This window comes from Dunckerocampus dactyliophorus, chromosome 11 (genome assembly GCF_027744805.1).
Source record: "Dunckerocampus dactyliophorus isolate RoL2022-P2 chromosome 11, RoL_Ddac_1.1, whole genome shotgun sequence".
Lineage (NCBI taxonomy): Eukaryota > Metazoa > Chordata > Actinopteri > Syngnathiformes > Syngnathidae > Dunckerocampus > Dunckerocampus dactyliophorus.
This window is the reverse complement of record NC_072829.1, coordinates 29,021,305-29,045,847: the sequence shown is the minus strand read 5'-3', so window position 1 is coordinate 29,045,847 and position 24,543 is coordinate 29,021,305. Positions and strand designations below refer to the sequence as shown.

Here is a 24,543-nt window from a genome sequence, read left to right as displayed (position 1 = left end):
CATTCTGTACATATCAGAGGACCTACTGGCAAGGGTCCGAAAGACTGGGCCTAAATTGTTGGAGGGGGAATGAAGAGTGCTGCCCTGGTGTGCTGGGAGACAAATTGGGAGTGACAATTGGGTGATGATATGCTCTGATAAGTACAGGAACAAAAATGCACAAACTTGTGATACCTATAGCATTCTTCAAGGAAACCTGACAAGAAAATGAGTTGATTGCCAGCCATCCCTTGAAGAATGTTTATTTTATTATTATTTATGATCTTCAGCACTCTCTTTCGAGAGGTTTTTTTTTTTTTTTGGTGTTGTTGTTGAGCGTAGCCTGGCGCTGATAAGGCTACAGCTTAGACTGCTCAGAGCTGGATGACATTGTAACTCCAATCTCCCTATATCTGTCTGTCTCTCTATATTTCAGGAGACGGCACTGAAACCACCACACTATGGCACACTCTGTGGCACAGGTACAGCCCGCTCCCACAGGATTAAAATCAATCTCTAGCTCCCACTACCTAAAGAGAGAGAGAATGAGAGAGAGGGGTGGGGGGGCGCAGAGAAAAGAGAGAAAACAGAGAGGGCAGGAGGGAGGAAGTGGCGAGGTGAACAAGTACTTTACTGCCTCTACAGCCTCAAAGCTCACCTCCTCACACAAACACAGGACACATGGAAGTTGAAGAGGTGGGGGGAAGGGGGCGAGAGACAGTTGATGTTTTCCTGCTTGAAACTTGATCAAGATCCTCTTGTCAAATGTGTTGGAAGTATGAACTGTGTTTGAATCCAATGCGATACCCTAAAGCTCCGGCACCCACGCTGTAAAATAGGTGTCAAATACAGTCAATAGACCTGTAAATTAAATATAAAACAAAAAGTTTGGAAATTTGTGTTTTGGTTGACTTTTTTTTTTAACAATGTTTCTTACCGATACATTTGTTGCATGTTTATTTCAATTTTCAATGATGCCTCATGTAAGGAAGATGCATTTTCACTGCTTATGCCAAAACACAATCTGCCGTTGCTGTCAACTCTTGTTTGGTGTTCTTTGGTGGATTGGATCGTTGAAGTCTACGAGTGACAAGGAAGAAATGACATGCAGTCATCTCTGCGAAGGGCCACTCCTTTTTTATAAGTTACAGATTTTTGCAGTTAGAGCATCGGAAACCTGTTTACAACTTTTGAAATATGTTTTTCAACACTATTAGAGCCCTCTAGGCATGATATAACACCCCTACAGGCACTGTTACACTCGTATTAACCAATATAGTAGACATAATAAGAGTAAAAAGATAATTTATGACATAAATTAGACTTGTGCTGGTGTATGTTGCTATAAATGTGTTATTGTGCTATCAGAGTAGAGTGGCGGGCAGACAGGAAGTGACGTCAAGGGTTCAGAGTTGAGTTTTTGGGATTTTTGTGAGGGATTATTGTGCCTGTTGTGAGATCATTCAAACCTGCAATAAAAGTTACGGCCATCATCATCACCATCGCCGAACATTACAGTAACTCTACTAGTGACCAGTGTAGAATACTGCATAATAGGGGTGTCATGAGACACTCAGTTCACAAGATGAGACGATACACGAGATTTTAACGTTACTTTTAAGAAAAGTACAATGAAAAATATTTTTAAAAAATGACAAAATGTTGTAATGTACTAATTTAATTTCTACTACGTTACACTCGTCCGCACTCTGTGTGTATGCTTGTGGCCCCGCCTCCACCCACCGAGTCAAAGAGACTGTATGACTGACAAAAGGGCTCACTCTGTTCATGCCATTGTTCCATGGAACAAACGCGCCAAGCGGCTGAAACCAATGCACAGAGTGAACTCTCTTCCTGTCTGTTTGGAGGCGGGAGACGACAAAGCAGACACGCATGCACATGGCAATATATTAAGTTCAATTTCATTTACTGTGTGATGAATTAGTTTATTTATTATGGTCCCAGGCCTAGTGGCCACAAGACATTTTTTTTCTAAACAAGAAGTCTTAATTTCGCGAGATCTTGTGACACTGGTACATATCATTCACAGCATCTTTGAATGCGTTTTCTGAATGCCTTATATTTGTATTTTACTTAATTTAGCCATTTTTATACTGTGTTCAACCAACCACGAAGCAGCACGTTTCGAAGCGTGATGTGGCAAGGGATGACTGTATTTGCAATTTTACTTTGTAAAAAAAAACAAAACATAGTCAGCTTGGCACCGCCTCATGCTGCTCACACACTGCTGTGGGACGGCATTCCACTCCTCAAGCAGGAGTGGTTGCATAACAGCCAACACAATTATGTTGGCATGAAGAGATTCCCACAAGTGGTCAGCTGAAGAAAGTTGTGGCCTAATTCCGGAGGTCTTAAAGAAACACCACCCTGTGGTGCGAGCTTTGATCCCGGAATGTGGATATTCGCTACCAGTCAGCCACTTGATCATGTTATTGTATGAGAAGGTGGCTACAAACTTTTGACTGGTAGTGTATGTGCTTCTTGATATCTGTGCATTCTGGTAATGTGATGTGGCAGAGCAAGCTGTTTGATTACGTAGCCTATATGGGTGTGACGCACATGTTCCATACAAATGAGGCATCATTTAAAATTTTAAAATGGTAAAAAATGTATTGGCAATAAGCATTATTGCAAGAGAGAAATACCTTATCAAACACACATTCCAACCTTTTTGTTTTACCTTTCTGTTTATATGTATGTATGTGTATCTACCACAGAGTTGATGGTGTTTATATTTATTGAGTATTTTTTATTTTTTATTTTTTGCAAAGCTGCCTGGTGGCATTTTATTGTCTTAATTCTTTTGCATTAATTTCCACATGAGCTTGCTCTCGGAACAAATGACTTAAAATGTATTTATGCTGCAAAGTCTACTGGTCGGCAGGCTTCCGTGCGTGCATCGTCCACATCACAGTGGACTTTCTTTTTCACCTTTTCACCTTTCGCTGTCCTACATTTTTTTTGCCACTAAGAGCATTTGTGAGTAGAAGAAAAAGTGCACACCCACCACCCCGCCCCGCTGTCAACAACTGCGCTTCTGATCGCCTCGTTGTTATTACACTGGGAGGAGTGGTCGGACAAGTTTAATACTTTCAGCTAAGCCACAATCACAAGGGACTAACTGCTGGGGTTATAATCAAAGGCTGTTTATGTAGGGCAGATTTGAAGAGCGCTAAACCTGACCTTTTCCGTGTCACTTCAAATTCCCAAGTTGGGAAATGGTGTAACCTGCAGAAAGACATATTAAAATGACTCCAGATGGTTCAAAACAAGAAAAACGTAATGATAAATCATTTTATAGTGTGAGGCTGGCAGGTTTATGAGCGAAAGTAACTTGCTTGCACTTCTTTACACTTGCAGAAATATATTTTTTTTTATAGATGACAAGAACATTGAGCACCAAACCTTGTGACCTCTTGTTCGGAGCTTCATCATCTTTTCTACACACGTCTCACAGCAACACTGTGGCACAAGTGGTCCTGATGTGATTATTTCCAAGTCGACACCATTTGGCTGGTTGACGTGTTCAGATTTAAAAGCTCCGGTAATGAGGCCTGAAATGGGTCCGCATTACATACATATAAGCATAGAATTAGACTAATTAAAATAGGCATAGCCAGTCTATTTTAACTGTACAGACCGCTGGAGCAGAGGCTGCATTGTAGTTGAATTATGGAGATTTTGTCGTACCAGCAGCCCCTCTGATTTTGTGCCACGACTCAACCGACTGTGTCTATTTTAAAGCTTTTAATTGTGTTGAGGCAGGGTGTTATTATGGAAGGAGGTATATTCATGTAATTACGGTATCAAATGTATTCACTTCCGCGTAGGAGCCACAGTATGACGTATACATAGCATCTTAGCACTGTAATGATTAGATTTGCCTGATTGTCAGGGAAAACAACAACAGAGAAAAAAAAATACTCATAAATTTGGAGAGCTTGTATTGTTGTAGGGCAGATGGATAACCTCACTTTTATTCAATGTGAAGTACAATATGCACCTTACATGATCTTTGTGTTTGACTTTGATTTGCCAGTGTGGAGAAAACTGTAACTGTTTTATGTATGTGTGCGCTTCAAAAAATTTATTAAAGTCTTTTGCATTGTATTGCATTTTGTGATGGCTCTTTTATGAATTGTTTGCATCACACTGGGTGTTATCTCCATCCCATCCACCTTCATTCATTCTGAATCCCACTTTGGACACTCGTAGAGCACGTTCCTTATCAGCTACCTACGACAAGGCCGTCCAAATGTTTTCCAGCGAGGGCCACATGCTGAAAAATGAAAGGATGCAACGTTGCCACTGTGATATTTGGTAAAGCAACACATGAAGTTGTCCTGTATATATTTCAAGAAAAAAATCAATCTCAGCTTTGTGATATACAGTAGTTGAAAAAGCCTATTATTAGTAGTAACTCACGCAAACTGCACACAGAGATGCCCAACGGAGATTCGAAACCAGATCTTCCGGATCTTCTGACTTTGTGGCCAACATACTAACCACCGTGCGGCCCCCATCTTGCTACCAAATTTTAGAAAAGTGTGAACCTGAGGCGTGAGAAGTGTGTGGCATGGAGATGTGCACATTAAATTTCATTACGTGTTGCAACTCCTCAGCACATCTCTGAGAGAAATATCGCTCATTAGGAACAGATTACAGATAAAAAGTTATGGAAATGCGGTGGAGGCTCATCCTTTGAAGCCCTCAAACGGAAGCTTTTTTTGGAATAACACCATTTTCTTTTGGGTTTCTCCTTCACGAGAGACGATAATGATCATCTGATAATGATAAAACCCGCTCTTATGGTGTACAGTCGCGCAAAAACAGAAGAGGAATGATGTGTGAAGGCACCGCACAATAACCGCTGCTCCAACTCTACGTTGGGCCCATTTGATCCAAAAATACCCACTTGAAAGCAGCAAAACAAAGAATAGACAATGAGAAATGTTTAATTGCTAATCAAAGTTATTTCATATTCTCAAACGGGGGGAGCTAATCAGTTCCCGCCGGGGAAAGTGTCCTTGGTGGTTTGAGAAAATGGCTCACACTAAAGTGGATTGATCTGGTATCGGGTGCATACATGTCAGCCTTCTATTAATAGGTACATGTAAATCTGCCTACTTAAAAACTCCTCATGAGTAGATCTTAGGATGGATGTATCGCTTTGAGGTAGATCATTTGTCACTTGATTTTCCAGGTGACGCCAAATGAGGTGATGTTTCAACGCATACAACAAAGCTCCTGCTTTAATGCGCCTTAACGTGTGTACGTGTAGATGTCTGATGCTTTTTCAACAGCAACGTGTTAATGCAGTTAATGTGTCGGATGTATATATTAGGGCTGTGAAATGATTAAAAAATTGAATCAAATTAATCACAGTGTTCAAATTAATTGAATTTGCTCACCATTGCGGCTTTATGTGAAATATGCCCTTTTGTCTATGAAGAAAAAGATAAACGACAATGCCCAATTGTATACATTTGTATGTAACAACAGCTCCAGATGAGAATCATGCTGAAAGACACCACACATGTCTGAAAACGTAAAACGCCAGTCTCTTTAATGGTAGCAGACGATTTGAATCACACTTTAAGTGTGTCATTATGAGCCATGAGGGCTTGCGTCCAAAGTTTTTTAAGTTGAATTCACTGTTTTGAGTTTATTTTCTGGCATTTCCGAGCATACTTGAATGCAGCAAAAGAGTTACACTAGTGAGCGGTAAGAATATCCACATGCTTTTGTTTTTGGTCTTTTTGTTTATTTAGACCATGCATGTTAAAGACGTTGTGATGTTCGGAGTGCCTCGGAATGCACCTCGCTGTAGTCTTGTGACAATGAGGAAGTGTCGTTCCGAGGAGGACTTCAGACGTGTGTGTGAGTTGTTGATACATATGATTGATGTGCGATACCACTGATTTTGTTTCCGAATCTGATAAATTCAGGCTGGTATCTGTGATACCGATCAGATACGGATACTTTGTGTGCAAATAGTCCTAATGTGTCTGGCAAATTTTTAAAAAGTAGTGTATTTCATATCATAGCATTTAGAATACAAGACAATTAATTAATTTCTTAATGAAATAAATGAATAATGTAATAATTAATGTAAGTAATTTATTTATTTTAAACCCTGTAGTATATTGACATATTGGGCTAATTTACGAAGCTAAAAGCCAAGTAATACACAACAACAGAAAAAAAAAACAGGACACAATCATATAAAATATGTGTAAATGGTATTTTCAACAATAAAAAAACATAAGAAGTAAAATAATAAAACTATTAAAACAAAGATTAACTCATTCAATCCCAGACATTTTTCAACATACAACCCCTTCAGTACTGTCCATATTTGGACGATTATGACTGATCTTTCAAGGCACACAAAATATTGTGTGCTATGGCGAAATAAACTTATAACTACGAAAAGACAGATTAGACTCTCTTCTTTCATCAGAAAAAAAAGTTTGTTTCTACCTTTTTCCGTTCTTTAGTAATCAGCAGGAGAACATAGGTGAGTTTCAGGAAAATATCAGTTGCCAACAAGAAAAGAGAGAAAAACAGCTTTTTTGTGAACAGATACATTTCCAGGATAACTTTCACTTTGCTTTTGTGACAGCTCGAATATCTGAACAACTACACCACAACATAAACAACACAAAAAAGGGTTGTTTTACACCAAATAATTTATTTACAATCATAACACCATGAACTATTTACAATTTTGACATTTGGAACTGAACTGTGCGTGTGCACACGTTAAAGTTTCCCTACAATGCGTAACCTTCTGCACGCTACCCTCCTCCATGCTCTTCCACTTCCTCCTTGCTGTTGAGTGTGTTAATACATGCCGAGCGCTTATCAAATGCACTTCTGCCACCTTGTGGCCATTTTTCTGGCTCAAAACTGCAGTGACAGTGACTTCTATTAGTGTGCAAGTTGCGTCATCACCTCTTTGATTTTACAGCATGAAGAGAGGGTATCGGAAGTATCGATATTTCAGTATCGAGACGCTCATCACTGATACATATAGCATGTGGCGTTTGAATTGCACTGCTCTTGATGTGTTCAGGTCAGAACAAAGTCATAAAAGAGCGTCAGACTCTGTGGGGACACGAGTGTGGCTCCGTCTGCCGTCATAACAGAGGGGTGGCTTGACATGGTGCGCATGCGTTAATTATGATAAGCATTTTAAGGTAATGAATGAATTAAATTAGTCACCCCCGCGCTAACGCGCGCTATTTTGGACAGCCTTCGTATACATATTGTTTTACGGAGAGGAAGTGTTGTTCTTTTCTACCCTTTTTGTGTCTGCAGTTTTGACAGCAAAATGCAACTGTTTCATGCACTTAACGTAGCTGTGATTTTGGCCAGCTCACCAGTGACTTTTATCATCCATAAAATGTCTTTTAAGTGTTTCCCCCATGTCTGCTTGACGATATGCGACTGTGGGAAGTGTTTTTTGTTTTTTGGGGGGGTATGCTGACATATTGATTCATGTCTCATGAGGACATATATTCAATTTGCTAGAGCAGCACGGAAGCTGGCACGATGCATTGTGTTTGATGACATACTGTATAATGCAGTGAAGTATCGGAACAACAGACCCAGCAGCTCATTGGGTTGCGGCGGTTGAGGCTTCACATATGGCCGTCATTAATTGGATTATTCTTGGGTTTGTATTCTTTTTTTCCTTATTTGGCATTGGCAGTCAGGCTGCAGCTCCAAAAAGTACAATAATCAAAGACTCTGGCGGTACTGGCGCATGCTTGTTTACGATGTTTTAAAAAGATGGTCACGTCACAGCCATGGTTTTATTTGTTTCAGACACGCGTACATTCAGGAACATCACATGTTAACACTTGCACAAAACAACATGTCTGAAAAGGAATAGGAAGAAGCAGAGCTATTTAATCCTACACCTTCTACATGTCTCAGCATTTTGTTGTATATGTATATGTATATATTATATATATGTATGTGTATATATAGTATTCCCTCCTTTATTGCTGTTAATTCGTTCCAGACCCCACCGTGACCGGGAGTGGCAGGCGGACAGGAAGTGACGTTGAGTTTTAGCTTGGCGTGGGTTACATCCACAAAAGTAGCTTGTGTTTTTATTAGGGATTATTGTGCCATCGAACATTATAGTAACTTTACTGACAGCTAGTGACCAGTGTAGTGCAGCTGTGTCTCCAGATGTAGAATACCACCACCAGTGTGTGACTGAGGGGTGAATTAATAATTGGTTCACTTCATTGTGAAGTGCTTTGGGTGCCTTGAAAAGCGCTATAAAATTGAACCCATTAATATTATTGCTATCATTCACAGCTTTTTTGGATGCATCTTCTGAATGCCTTATATGCATTATAGCTCATTTAGCCATTTTTATGTGTGAAAATGCTTGATTTAATAAAAAAATATATATGTAAAATTTGCTTCAATATGCATATTTTTTGACTAATAATAGGCCCTATTCCACCACGAAACAGCAGGATTTATTAATTCATATGTTTTTGAAAAATCGTGATCAGGTGAAGCCGTCAAATTTTAACCGCAAAGTTGCGGACTGAGGAGGTGACTGTACATACTGTATATTGGGGTGCAATAATACAGAAAAGTCACAGTACATTTTGATTTGATACTTTAGTGTCACAGTTTGATATTTTTTCGATACAAAAAAAGTTTTTAAAATAAATGTATGCGGTGCAGCTATCCCTGCCTCATTTTCTGCTGTGCATACTTTGAATTTAGAACCATATGGAACAAAAACAGCGTTTGCATAAATGAGTTATAAATAATTCACAAGGCAATTCAAAATGGCAATAAAGAAAATTACACATAATTCATCTGTTGTTCCTTTCATAAATTCAATAGTATTTCAACTGAACTACGTCAATACAGCCGAAGTCAAGGCAACACTTGAAAACTTGAAAGCCATGAGAACATTTTTCAATTCATCATAAAATAATAGCGACAATAACAATTTAATGTAGAAAAACACATTTCCGTAATGGAGTTCAGGGCGCTCATGGCGCAGTTGATTTTTTTTTTTTTAGGTTTTACGTGGAGCTAGCAGCAACAAATGCATGTTTATTGTATTAATATTGTACATCTTACCGCTGAGTTACGTTATCCGAAATTTGGATAATAAAGGTGAAAAATGCAGTTTTGCACGCCGCTTGGGACGCCGTTTCATCTTTGCTCAGCGAATCAAGTGGATACTTTGATGTCAGCTGACTGATGTCAGGTGACATTTGTGACTTGGATTTGTTCCATTCACAGTGGTATCGAATCGAGACCGATGGGACAGATACATGTATTGGTGCACCCCTAATATTCACATATATATGAATGACAAATAATATCTCATCATGTCATCCTATATATATATATATATATATATATATATATATATATATATATATATATATATACACATATATATATATATATATATATATATATATATATATACACTGCTCAAAATAATTAGAGGAACACTTGGAAAACACATCAGATCTAAACTGGGGGAAAAATGATGTTGAATATGTTTCCTGATAATAAGTGGGTGATGTATTAGTAACAAAATGATGCCACATCATTTGATAGAAATGAAAATGATCACCCTATAGAGGGGGGAAATCAAACACACCCCAAAAATGAAAGTGAAAAAATGATGCAGCACACTGGTCCATTTTGCTAAAATGTCATTGTAGCAACTCAAAATGATTCTCAGTAGTTTGTGTGGCCCCCACGTGCTTGTACGCATGCCTGACAACGTGGGGGCATGCTCCTAATGAGACTATGGATGGTGTCCTGGGGGATCTCCTCCCAGATCTGGACCAGGGCATCCATGAGCTCCTGGACAGTCTGAGGAGCAACCTGGCGGCGCCGGATGGACCTAAACATAATGTCCCAGAGGTGTTCTATTGGGTTTAGGTCAGGTGAACGTGGGGGCCAGTCAATAGTATCAATTCCTTCATCCTCCAGGAACTACCTGCATACACTAGCCACATGAGGTCGGGCATTGTCGTGGACCAGGAGGAACCCAGGTCCCACTGCACCAGCGTAGGTTCTGACAATGGGTCCAAGGATTTCATCCCGATACCTAATAGCAGTCAGGGTGCCATTATCTAACCTGTAGAGGTCTGTGCGTCCTTCCAGGGATATGCCTCCCCAGACCATCACTGACCCACCACCAAACCGGTCATGCTGAATGATGTTGCAGGCAGCATAACGTTCTCCACGGCATCTCCAGACCCTTTCACGTCTGTCGTACGTGCTCAGGTTGAACTTGCTCTCATCAGTGAAGAGCACAGGGCACCAGTGGTGTAGTTGCCAATTCTGGTGGTCTATGGCAAATGCCAATCGAGCTCTACGGTGCTGGGCAGTGAGCACAGGGCCCACTACAGGACGTCGGGCCCTCAGGCCACCCTCATGGAGCCTGTTTCTGATTGTTTGGTCAGAAACATTCACACCAGTGGCCTGCTGGAGGTGATTTTGTAGGGCTCTGGCAGTGCTCATCCTGTTCCTCCTTGCACAAAGGAGCAGATACCGATCCTGCTGAGGGTTGAAGGACCTTCTACGGCCCTGTCCAGCTCTCCTGGAGTAAGTACCTGTCTCCTCGAATCGCCTCCATGCGTCCAGGTACCGCAGTGATGCCCTGGTCCAGATCTGGGAGGAGATCCCCCAGGACACCATCCGTAGTCTCATTAGGAGCATGCCCCCACGTTGTCAGGCATGCGTACAAGCACGTGGGGGCCACACAAACTACTGAGAATCATTTTGAGTTGCTACAATGACATTTTAGCTAAATGGACCAGTCTGCTGCATCATTTTTTCACTTTCATTTTTGGGGTGTCTTTGATTTCCCCCCTCTATAGGGTGATCATTTTCATTTCTATCAAATGATGTGGCATCATTTTGTTACTAATACATCACCCACTTATTATCAGGAAAGATATTCAACATCATTTTTCCCCCAGTTTAGATCTGATGTGTTCCTCTAATTTTTTTGAGCAGTGTATATATATATATATTCATATTTATATATATAATATATATAAATCCATATACTGTATACGAATAAATAAGTAAAAAAAATAAATATAATAAACATCTCAAACAAATAAATGCAGAATATTTGTTATTAAGTTATGATAAATGAATGAAATCATTATGTCATGCTGTCTTCCACCTCGTGAACACCACATAGTATGGTTACGCTGTTTCTTAAAAGACGTGAGATTAAGATATTTTTTTTTTCCTCCACAAAGTACATGAATGAAAGAAAACTGAAGCGATGAAGAGGCAAATTAGTGCAAAAGCACCCCAAAGAGGTCAATATTTCCAAAGTACCACATTAGCAAAGTTTTTCATTTTCACAAAAGTGAACGTGAAGTGCATATACTGTTATAATGAAATGTACAGAGCTGTAAAGTTAGCCTTTTTAACTGCTTACCTCGGTAGTTACTGTATATGAACAATCCGCCATGTTCTTGTTGGCCAAAGACCAAACTACATGTAGAAAAGAAGAGCGAACAAACTATTGCTGTTTACCTGATTAGCGTGTGCCTGCAAATGTACTCTCTGTCTTCCTGTGACCTTGACAATCCATCAGCCCAACGGACTTCTTTAATGAGTAGAACCTAAACCAGGGAGGGCAAAGTTGGCAAAAAAAATAATATATATTTTTTTCATACCGCATTGATTTTTGGTCCCGCTGAGATGATCATTAGCTGCAGAAAGTCAACTGACAATTCAGCTGTCAAATCCATGATCACCGCAGTCTCAATTATAAAAGGCTTTTCTATTTATGTAACTTATTTTAACATTGCAGTGGAACCCCCAAAGTATAAAAGCTTTACATCTTGGAATTATTTTCAATCAACAACTCAATTCTCAAGAAACTTCACCTCATTGAGTATCTAAAGGTGTGATGATAACCATAGCACCAGAGGGTTAATATAATAGAAAAATACATACTGTATGCAACGGATGCCGGCTGGTGCAGCTGTGCAAAAATACGTTGGTCCACCTCACTTCCTGACAGTGTCAATCGGATTTTGTACTTAAATTAACTCCTAAATCACTCACACTGTACATACAACATATGGAGAGCATAAAATATTGTAAATAGTATATTAAAGCTGTACAATATATACCAGTGGTCACTAGAGCTGTCTTCAACTAAGGATTTCTAAAATCTTAGGTTTTGTCCGTAGTTGACTAATCCTTGAATGTTTTTTTTTGTTGTTGTTGTTGTTTTTTTAGAGCACAGCTAATTGGGAATCCTACAAATAAACAGATGTCATTTGCAACTTTTACCACCAGGGAGTGGCGTCAACTCTGTGAGCAAACCGCAGCTCTTTTTGGCTTGTTGGGTTCCAGTGTCGCGGGATGAGGCGAGCCGGCGCTGGTTTTGGGGGCTGGGCTTCAGGCTGGGGAGTGTGGGTTACGCACCTAAGAAGCGGCAAGGCTTACGGGCGTGTTCAGTGGTCAAAATGCATGCATGTTGGTCACTCTCTGGGAGGGGAGGGCACCGATGTGATAATACATTTATTCTTCGGAATATTTTGGCGATCAACCGGTCCCAAGTCCCAAAGATAGACTCGTCGATCGCACTAGCGACCTTTCCATCGCAATAATAAGACCACTACACAACCTGAGCTGTTACTGTCACTCTTTGTGAACTGTAGTGTTGAGTGATTTCCGACCGTCTGTGAACATGGCGTGAGTCCTGAGGCTGTGTGCAGAGTGGACAGTTGAGTTTGCTGATGTGGTTTTCAGTTTTTGCAATAAAGAGATTGTTGAGTGACCACCGCCTTGTCATCCTTACAACATCCGAGTACAGTAGATGTTAAAATACGAGCGCTATCCTTAATGATGGTCACAACATTCAGTTGTTTTTACGGACAAAAATTACGTTTTAGATTAATTTGTGTAATTGCGGAACGACATAACACGGACCAGCCGTAACCCGAAGACCACCTGTATTGCCTTTGGTGAAAATGTCTATGGATGTCAACCAAAGTCAGGAAATGTGTAGCTTGTTTGACTTTGGAGGTTGCACTGTATTGTCTTTGAAAATATATAAATATGTAAAGTTAAATGCTTTACTTGCTTTGCACAATTAGCAAATCAGCAAGTGTGGCGAGGGTATCACTTGAACGTAGCTGCGGGGGCAAAAGTGGCCATCTCAGCAGAGGCTATGTACTGTATATGCATGTGCTGTGCAGTGGTGCACGAAACAAGACGATGATGTCTTTCAGTCGCACTCCACTCAGGACAACGCGTCACACAATTGGTGCACAATCACTGCCAAACTGAATAATTCAATCTATCCCCTTCCTCCATCACCAACACCACCACCTCGTCCATGACTGTGGTGGTCCAACTACTGTTGTGTGTACAACAATCAAATCAGTGTGGAAGTGCGCAGAGTGGTTCTTTCTGAGACTCTCAGCAGCTCTACAGCCGGTAGATTGTTTTCATTGAAAACAATTCCGTTGATGAAACGGGGTGTGGGGATCGGAGGGACATCGATTGCTTGTACAATCGTTGGTTCCATGTTAAAGGTGTGATCAACAACAGTGGTTGTGTGTGAGGACCACGTGTGCCCACGTGAGAGCTCATGTCTCTCTTTCTTTTCCAGGGAAGAGAAATTCATTTCAGTCTCTCATCAAGGATTAAAAATGCTGTTTTTTGGCTATTTTTGGCCTGCACGTTCCAAATGTTGTAGTATTAGGATAAGTGAGCTTTACAAGCATTATTTATGTGACACCCTTGATATTTTCATCACCACATTCCCCATTTTTCCGATTTTTTTAAGCAATCATGGTGGAACATTAGTTGTGCTCATGTAGCCTTACCCCTAATCCCCCTGAACACAGACACAATATAAAACAAAGAGAACACAACATTAAATTGACCATTTCTCCTGTTGTGGTTTTGTTTTTCTCCGTGTATAGCAACCGTGCTACAGATGGCGCATTTACATTCCACGTACACTTGACCCCGCAGAGGCAGCTTGCATTGAATTTGTCCCTCATTTCATCCTCTTTGAAGCATACAGCCTGAAACCTGACCAGCAATCTATCATGCTGCTGGGGCTAATAAATGCAATTTTCCAACCTAGCCACGTCCCACTGTGGGTCATTGTTCAACTGTATGATGTTGTCAGTCTTGTGTAAAGCAGAGACACGTTTCTGAAGCATCACTGAGCTGTGCCATCAATTACGAGTACACAGATCCCTGGTTTATTGCCGTTAATTGGTTCCAGACATGACCGTGATAAGTGAATTTCCGCAAAGTAGGATTCCTTATTTATAAATCAGATGTTTTCAAAGAGCATAGGAAACCAGTTTAGACCTTCTAAATATAGTGTTTAACATAATTAGAGCCCTCTAGACATACAGTAAAAACTCACCGGGCGTCTCACCGAACATTCCAGTAACATTACTGACACCTAGTGACCAGTGTAGAATACTTCATATCATTCACAGTGTCTTTGAATGCGTCTTATGAATGCCTTACACAGTTGTCCCTCGTTTATCGCAGTTATTGGTTCCAGACCCGACCACAATAACTGAATTTCCACAAAGTAGGATTCCTTACTTACAAATGGAATATTTTCATAGAGCGTGGAAAAGCTGTTTACAACCGTTTTTAGCATTATTAGAGCCCTTTAGAGAGGAAATAAAACTCCTTAGTCTGTTTAATAAAAAGACAAGGTATAGATCTGCTCTGTTGTGATCTGGCGACACTTTATCTTACTGACAAAATAAAATGAAACTAATTTGACCCTCTTGAGTTGGCTGGGTGCCCCCCTGATTGAAAATGGCTGGGTAAAGACTGGTTTTATCTCTTGTGAGAAAAGCAGCAAGAAGGACATTGTCATGTCAGGATGCTAAACGGAGACAGACTGAAAGGCAGCAACTTAAGACATTGTCCAAGAAGGACCATGTGTGTTTCCTGGTTAATCCTGGTAATCCTTAAACAGAATTCCTGATTTGCTTTTGTAAAAGAGATTGGGAGATGATAAGATGGCCGTCTCCTTAGAATAGCTGATAATCTGGTTTGAACAGAGGATTCAGGCGAGGAATTTATCCTGCCTCAACATTTACCCAATCAGATGTATCTGACGGGGGCACGCGTGACCATCACCCTTCACCCACTTCCTGTCTGTATGGAATTCTTCCGGGGGGGGGGGGAAGAACAGCAGAATGATAATCAATGTTGTTTATTTTGCTGCTTGACTCTTTAAGTACTTTCAGCCAGATTATAGGCTTTTGCAGGGGATAATCGGGAGAGCACAGACAATTGCCTTTTTCCATCCTGACAGTAACCTCCCACAAAAGCGTAAAGAAGGTGATTTAAAGCAGATGCCGACACTTAATTCCTGATTAGAACCATTGCAGAGCCTTGTAAAATTATCCGGACACCGCATAAATCACTGTATTTTCAACTCGTCTGGTTCCAATTTCTACAACCCAAATGCGGTACCTGCAGAATTACTTTGCACTCAAAGCCCAGGTTGTGCGTAATCTAAAAAAATAATTGCGCACACGCGGAACTGTGAGTGACCTTCTCCTATCTAGTTTGAAGTATAAATCCAAAAAGAAACAAAATTCCAACGTATTGGCAATGTTCCCTGAAAGTTTCCATTAACACATCCTGCTGCATGTCCAGTTAAAAGTACATGGGGAGTACACAGGAATTGCTCCCCCGAGCATTTGTTCTGTGGCAGCTAGCCCACAACCAACGTAAACATGTTTTATGATGTCATGTTTAGAACGAATATCACCACTGGCTGCCAGATCTCTCTTTCCAAATGTATACTTTTGCTTTAGACCACACCTTTCCCATTCATCTGACACTTTCCTGAAGGGAACATAAAGAACTCAAAAGAACTCTTGTTTGAAGAAAAGCTGCATGGTGAGAACAGGGCAGCCAGAAGCCAATCAGACTGTGAAGTATGGCATGGCCACTGTGAATGATAATATGGAGGAAGCGCACATTAAGTGCTTTATGCACACCTTGCAATCCAACCTACCTTGGTGTTCACAGCGTCAGCGATCAACGTGTGGTTGTTTTTTCCACTGGAGTCAAACAGCTGCTCGCTACTTGTTGGTGTCCAAGCAGAAGCTGTAGTAGTTCTACATTTGGTCAACTTTATTTAAAGATTTGTCAGATCAACCGGCGTAGATGTTTGAACTTGTCTGCACTTGTCTGGTTCTATTGGCGCTCAAAGCATTTGGCTCAGCGGCAACTTTCAAGCACCCGCGCTCATTGGTTCCATTTCATAACACACCTCAGACATAGAAGAGATCTGTGATGACAATTTAGCCACATGGTCGCTATAATTAGCCGGTAAGCGTGCGTATGTAAGTCTTTCTTGTGTGACACATTTATTTGGTAATTAAATACAAGCTATCAACAAGGTGAATAACCCGCCGAGCAGGTGAGCGGGAGTGAGCTCCGTCTCTGTAACGGAGCGCAATGCATGGCTGAAAGCTGTGTAAACCCCTCCATAATGCAACTTAGCCCCTCACCAACAGGGTCAAGAAGGTAGGGCTTGGACACAGTCCTCTGTGGCCTTGCTGGACCACACCTTCCTGGCAAAACATGTGTCGGTGTACAAAGTGTGGCACAGGGGCCATCTGCAGAAATAAAATTAACAAAAACACAGCAAAAGTGGAAAAATAGAGCAAAAAGGCATAATGTACAAAAAGATGAAATGTTGATACTCATAACTAATACAAACTGAAAGATTTGTCTTCATATGTATATGAATATATAATATATTTATATGTTGTATTTTATTATAAATTGTGTTTTTTAATTATAAATATCAAATGACAGCTTGACAGCAAATAGACAACACAAGAGATAAAAGAAAAACACTGAGCTGTATTATTATTATTATTATTATTAATGATTATTATTGGATATTGGATATTATCATAACAGTGGTTTATTTGGTCTCAACAAATGTTGACAATAATATCTTTGAGTGTCAATTTATGGGACAATAAACATTTCAAAACGCACCTGCATTGTTTTGTGACTTGGTTAAATAAATTGTACTTTTCTTAAAATGAATGTTAAAATCTCGTCTCGTCTCATCCTGGTGGACCCAATGACGTCTCGTCCCGTGAGTTGGGTGTCTCGTGACACCCCTACTTTTGTGCGCAGCAGTTCAGGATGAGAAGAGCTACTTCTGAAATATGTTTTTGTTTTTGTTGTAAAAAAAAAGTCATTGCACAGTGGGAGTACATTTAATTTTGTCCATCTTGGAAAGAAAAGTGTAACAATATTCATATGATTACATGCATGGCTGCATCTTATCCACTAACACACCTGCAACAAAGCCTAATGAGAGCAGCTCATTACCCAATTAGCGCCTTTGCATGGCATGAGTGGAATGGAGTGTAGCGGGCGAGGCATCCCATGCATTTCTCCTCTTTGCAGTTGCACAACCGTGCACAGAGCTGTCAAGCTCAATCTGGGGCGCGCAAGCACGCACACACACACGCACACACACACACCCACGAGGTAGGGCCCCAAATGCTATCCCGCTTAGACTTGCACAGTGTGCAGGATTAATCCGCACATGCATAATAACCTGCTGATTTCTTTTGTGTGCTGGCTTCAATCAGGGGGAAAGCAAAGGTGCTCAAAGTGAAGGGAAGATGAAAAAAAAGAAGAAACAAGCATTTGAAGGAAAATGTGAACACCTGAATACTGTTGAAGCATTTGTATGGGAGCCATGACAGTAGCTCCAGTTACGCCTCGACACGCTGTGATTAATGTAGCCATTTCAATGACTTGCTTCTCACATGCTTGCAGTATTTGAATGCAGCTCCAATTCACAAATATATCCAGGAATATCGAGGAATCATCCATAGAGCCATTAGCAGGGACTAGTCGGTAAACCACAAAAGTGCTGCATGAGTGTACTCTCTAATGGACCTTTATATGCACCGATGTTAGGGCTCTCATTTATACGCATAACAAGGTTTTGACGGAATCACTTTTCTGTGCCTGAAAGCAGCTCCACTTTTTGTGGTCCATTTAGCTGTATAATATCCTGTTTTTCTTCAACAGTGGTTGCTCACGTACAATATTGTTGGTGTGCGCCTGCGATCGTATTTCACAATAAAGTGTAAAGCTAGCTGGGCCTCTCGAAACATGAAAGGATAATAGAATCAGGGATATTTTCAAGTCTTCTTAAATAATGCGTGCGATATCCGTCGATGGTCATTAAGAATTAATGTGCATGCAGTCTTCAAAAAGAGCAGAGGCTCATTCGCGAGATCAGTCGCACAGATTATTACATGTCATTTTGACAGCTTTTGTTTCAGAGGTCTGCTTTGCTTGGCTGCTCAGACGGTCATGATGGACTTAGATGGGTTCATGTTGTGCTGGGCCATGGATTTTAGGGCTAAACACTTGTGATGCGCTCATCGTTTAACACCCTTTTTACAGTTTTTCTTTTGTGAAGCAGCACTATGGAGTCATTGTGTCTGTGTGTGTGTGTGTGTGTCTTCCTCAAATTAAGTAATCTGCACTCAAATGTAATGAGTTCTTCCCTTTGTCCGTACCGTACTGCTTCACTAAATACCATTACAGCGGTTCGCTATTAAGGTCATGGTCATTTTTGGTACTGTAAGAGTACAAAATACAAAGCATAAAACTACTGAGCCAATAATTCACAATTCCTGAATAAAAAAATAAATATGATGAATGATATTATCATTTACAAGGCTCCTTTTTAAGAAAGTGAAACAATTGGGGCCGCGATTATTTTCTTTGTCAATGAGTCGAAAGCTTGAGAACTCAAGTAATCAGTTAGGCCGGGGGTGATCAAAGTGCAGCCCGGGGGCCGTTTGCGTGTTTGCGTTTCTTTTTTTTTTTTTTTTTGCCCCTCAGCCCATTCTAAAAACATAGCAAAAATTGAAAAATCTGCAGTAATTTTACAAATATAAAGTCAAAATATTAGGAGGGAAAATAACTTCATTTGAGTAGCATAAAGTTGAAATATAAAAGAAAAGTTTGGCTGCAAGTTAAGGTAATGCAATGCAAAGAAACGTCTCATTAACGTAACATTAGAGACACCAAGTGACCAGAATACTACATATGACTTGTCTTTCAACATTTTTTGACTAATAATAATGGCGATGATTTATTAATTAGGAGGAGGATGGCAATGAAAAGCATTTATTTAATTAAAGGTTAAAAAAAATCTTTCTGTGTAATGTTTTTTTGTGTACTAAAAAAATATGTAATGATGCGGACACCTGTTGGCTTATAGACAGGTGCATACGTACAAAACATTTCTTCTCTTTTCATTTAGTGGGCGGCTTACATACCGGTGTGCTGCATAGTCCAGAAATGTACTCGATTTGCATTTCGTATTGTTGTCTGCATGTAAAACTATAATTGCTTTATGTCTTGGGTATCCAGAACGGATGCATTGGGATTGGCATTATTTCTTCAGTTAGCGTACAGTGCGGTTTGAGTCGTACCTTCTTGAACGGATTAATGACGCTAACCGAGGTTCCACTGTAGTCCATCCGCATGATTTTGAAACTGGTGTGTTCAGATCAAGTAGCTCATACTGTTGCGTCAAACCAGTGATGGTCTTTTATCAGTGGTACTAAAATTGTACCATTTTTTTCTGCTGTTTTGGTCCAACTAAATGCATTTGTAAGCAACCCAATGCAATTTAAATCGTTGGTTCAGGGAATCTCCTTGCCATCTGCTCATGATCACCTTGTTTTCGGTTTGGTTTCAATTTTCCATTTGTGAGCACGTGTATAAAACCGTCCAGAGCATTTTTCCAAGTGTTTTTCAGCAAAGGAACGACAACCAAGTGTCCAGGCAAATCGCTATGACATTACACTCAAGTTCCCTCCATATATTACTTATGCATCTCACATATAGACAGACGTTGCTTCTGATGGGGGCCACATGTGCTGAAGCCCAGAGGTAATGGGCAGCACTTCAGTGAATTGTGCCGACCTTATTGTATTGTGTGGATGATTGTGTTGTGCTCCCTCAGATAATGACTCTGCCCTACTTTGACTTTGAGGCACTGACCTGAAATAAGGCACACAAGTGAAATCCGAGCCTGGATGAACCTGGAAGTGATTAAGGTCACCCAGACACATCACATTTGTTTGACCCCCCCGGTGACTCGCATCGACCGATGTCTGCAAATCCTCTGGGTGTCTTTTGTGGGTTTCCTCCTCAATGCAAACACCAGCCATTGATAACATGCTCGGAGAAAGTGTCAGGATGATTAAATGCACCTACGATCGAGGACTCACATTTTTTAGCTTCCTATTGTCTTTGGGGGGGGTAAAAGAAACAAGTTGTTCTCTCCTTAAAATGACATCTGGCGTGTAGATTGTGGCCAACCAATCAAAATTCAACTTGCTGCACGCTGCTGTCACCACTGGAAAAAAAAAAAAAAACCTCTTGCAGATCTGTGCCAAAAACAAATATTTTGTATTCATCGGCGGCCCTAAATTTCTTTACACTAGGCAAGGACGTGACAAAGAGGAAAATCGATGCAGAGCACTGCTTGCTGCTACCTCTGTGTCCAATATTGCTATGCACTCACTATGAGAGCAGACTGCACAACGAGCGAGTCACAGAGGTCACAAATAATTCAATGGCAAGTATCAGTGGAACTTCACAGCAATGCTGCCCAAAGCCAACGCGTCAATGCATGAAATGTGTGAGGAATCTTGCTGAGTTTCTGACAGAATATGCAAATAAATCTTAGATTTTTGAAGGAGAAAAGAAGTGAATTACACTCATATTTAATTACTGATCATTTATTCATCGCTGCGACGGAAAAGATTGATGTTACCAGACTCATCGGCGTGATGCGTACACGCCTCGATGCTCGCGGGATGCAGGGATAACACGAGAGCACGGCGTTCTCTTGAGGGTGGCACGCAGCGGGTGGATCTGCGGTGTGTTTTTGTGTCTTGCTATTCTGCTGGGGATCAGTACACGGCTCCCCGCCACAGTCATGGCGCGCGGATAAAAATGACTCCTCCTCTGGTGTGAATGAGGCAGGGATATAATGAAGTAATGAAGTCATGCCTCTGCCTTTTCATCAGCAATCTGTTGGGATGTTCTATTTTTAGGCACAACAAAGAAATCGCCAGGGGTGTCCAGTCTCTCCGGTGAAGTTATGGAATTTCATCTGCTCGCAAGATTCACACCCCTACGTGAGGCGTAGTCAGCCTAATATATATATATATACATATGCCATTTCAACGGCGATTACAAAAGCGAGTGAAGCAGCGATCCCTGCGTGCGGTGTAGTGTCTTGCCCTAACTAACGTCTTGGTCCTCCTCCCACTTTCCTTCACACCGCGCAGTCTTGCCACAACAAAAGCAAACACGTCCGTCGTGTGGAACTTACCTGCCAACACATGCCACGAAAATTATCTCACGAGGGTAGAACGTTAAAAAGCTTGAACTGAATTGAATTGAATTGAATTGGAAGAACAAACACTTGACAGAGTATGGTGAGTTTTCGAGGCTCACGGTGTGATCATCGGTCAAACGGCAGCTTACGCAGCCAAACCGCAGGACAACACTCTCCCGTATGTGCGTGTCAGAAGTCAGAAGGCTAAGCAAGTAACCCTCCAAAAAGTTGAATTCTTCGGATGAGCTCACCAGCCTTCGTCAGCGGTGGAAGTCGCCGGGTTCGCCCGCTGGTCACCCACCTATGGAAGTTCTGCCAATGTACTCAATCTCACATCCAAAGTTTCCTTAAGGAAGGAGTCTCATCCATATGTTCTCTTGAAATATGTTTTTGTCTAAATTAAGGCAATTTTATGGTTCCTTTTTCCATATCAGCCAATAGCAGGGGCGCTGCCCGGAATTCTGGACTCCATGAAAAAAAAAATATTACTAATTACTTATTTTTTTGAGCCATTAGGGGACCTTGAAATTGTCCTGAATTGTCCCCGTTATACGACACCCCTGACCAATAGCAGTCATCAGAAATAAATTGAAAAATATATAATTAATCCACGTGATCGATATCGGCTGATTTCACTCACGGATGATTGCTATCGGTGTGAATCTGCAGCATAAAACCGTGATCAGAGCATCAGCAGGAACTGCTTTGTCATTGAGACAAATGAAGCCGAAGAATACTCAGCATGATGCTGGGGTATTTGTCATCTGGTGTTCTCCTTTTAATGGCTTCACTGCTGAGGATCCAGGTCGGTGAAGGACAAAGCGCTCGCTTGCAGAAGTTAAGAGAATACTCTTTAAAGGGCGCACTAAAAGGCAAAACCCAATTGCAGAGTTTAAAGCTCTGTTTTTACTTATATCGGCCTCTGCTTCCTGGTATATCTATACTGCAATGAGGACGACCGTTATATTTGGTTGTAAGATATTTAATTTTTTGGAACGCTATTATAATCCCATATTCCAGCTTCGACCTTGGAAATGTGGATTTCCTGACGCAGCGAGACTGGATCTTTGTGATATTTCCCAGCATTTTTTGCAAAGAAGTGGGAAGTGGCATTGCAACCACATTTGCCTTGTGAAGATAACGCTTCAGAGGTCATTTGAATGGCTGCTACTGTTACGGTCTGGTCTTACTGGCAAGTGCATTTTCCGTCTGAGTCGGGTCATGTGACGGTGTCCAGTTGATGGTGTGTACCTGTATATATGTATGATCACTGTGGAGAGTGCAGAGCCATGCCTTCTCTTCATGAATACTCACACTTAAAGCAATCAGCCACTACATGAAGCACACTTGAGGCTAATGAGATGCAATATAAGAGCAGAAGCAACATTTCTGCCTTTGCGTACACAATTATGCTCAATTTCGATTGACTCAGATTGAGAGGCGCTTTAGCAATATGTATAATATTGTGGTTGTAGTTTGCGGTGGTGTAGAATTGCACAACATCACTTTGAGTTTATATTATTAATATTATGTGCTAATACAAAACTGAGCATTATTGCAGTGTTCAACACGTGGATCCCGTGGGGTCCTATTTTTTTCGTAGGTTTCCTGTCAGGATGCTTCAGGTCAGACACTTAAAGACCTTCTTAAGCACTTAGGGATCAGTTCTCTTTGTCAAAGACAGAAGCCGATTCAATTGAATGCCTGCAGAGGTCAAAGCTCATATTTCTACATTTATAGTTCTATACCAGGCACAATATTAAACTGGTCTTTGGTCTTTTAATTGTACAAGTTAATTTCCCACCGCAGTGTGGTTTATTTGGTTAGCTATGAACATTGTAACCAAGCGTGGGTGTTTGGGATCTTTTTTTCTTCAATTTGTTTCCCCCTTAAAGTGCACTGGGTTATTTGCTGTGTTTCACTGACAGCCAGTAAGAAAAGAGAGAAAGAGAAACAGATTTGGTTCCTTTGGAACCTCTAAAAGGAACCAAGCCTTTTTTTTGTTCAAGGAAGGAGCTGCGGTCAAAGGTCATACTTAAAGAGGTCTGATAATATCGGCATAAAACAAGATATGGGACCATCAGACCTCATCAAACTGCAGCATGGTCCACATAGGAACAAGCTTACAAGCGCAGTGTGTCCGTGGTGTGGAATTATTTCTAAGTTTCGCCTTTGGATTATAATGTATGAAAATTTGCAATGACTTTAAAGCACTATTTGTGGATTTATGGAGGAGGGTGTAAGGCGTCTTCCATCAGTACGTCTAATCTAATATCACGCCGAAAGAAAAACACAAGCAACGCTATGCAGCAAAATAACTAACCGCAATAAACAAGGGATTACTGTATTTGATTATTAGTGTATTTGTTGTGCACAAACGTGTTTATTTGTGAAATGCATCCAGTGACATCACAGGAACAGAAACACAGTGTGTTCTTTGCACAACATTAGATTGAGGGAAGCGCTAACGCTAATCTTGGTGTCTGTAATGAAAGGCTGAACATCGGTATATCAGATATGAGTAAGAAAGCCGATATCGAGCATCTCTAGTCATATTTGTGCATGTTAAGTTGCTATTGTATGTGAGCTTTGATGCCAATTTTTACATGCATTGCAAAGTTAATACAAGTACAAACTGAATATGATATCTTTCACCGTCCTTATTTAGATAATGCTTCCTTGTGTCACTTCTATGGGGTAAAAAGTATATTTTAGTTTGCACCTAGCACTTGCAGAAAATCTAGACATGAAAATTCACAGCTCTGTCCATCATGCTTATGTAAGATTTATCATAAAAAAAACATACAAAAATGGAAATCCACAAAAGCATCCGGGATTGAAATGCTTCTAAAACGTCCTTGACTACATTCCAAAACAAAGCATCAAACAGGCAGTGTGTGTCACGACACACATTCCCCAGCAACATGAAGATTCTTGCCTTTTATCTGCTGGATTGTGTTACTAAGGGACTTTTTCCCCTCCCTCTTTTGTTTTATAACGTCAAGTGTCAAACTCATTTACATGAGCTTAAGGGCCAACCAGAGTTAAAACGAAAACATGGTGCTGCTATGAGGAAAATAAAG

At 40.7% G+C, this 24,543-nt stretch overlaps 1 protein-coding gene across 4 annotated transcripts in view; it reads left to right on the top strand.

Moving 5' to 3' along the window:
• Positions 1-24,543, top strand: part of pcdh11 (protocadherin 11) — a 209,958-nt gene that overhangs the window by 28,909 nt on the left and 156,506 nt on the right. Inside the window, exon 4 of one of the 4 annotated variants that reach the window (XM_054793111.1) lies at positions 416-5,445. The exons of the other annotated variants lie outside the window; for them this stretch is intronic. Within the exon in view, the coding sequence (XP_054649086.1) occupies positions 416-499 (84 nt within the window). The 3' untranslated portion in view covers positions 500-5,445. Of the gene's footprint in view, positions 1-415; positions 5,446-24,543 lie in introns of those variants that run through there. 4 annotated transcript variants of the gene reach the window in all.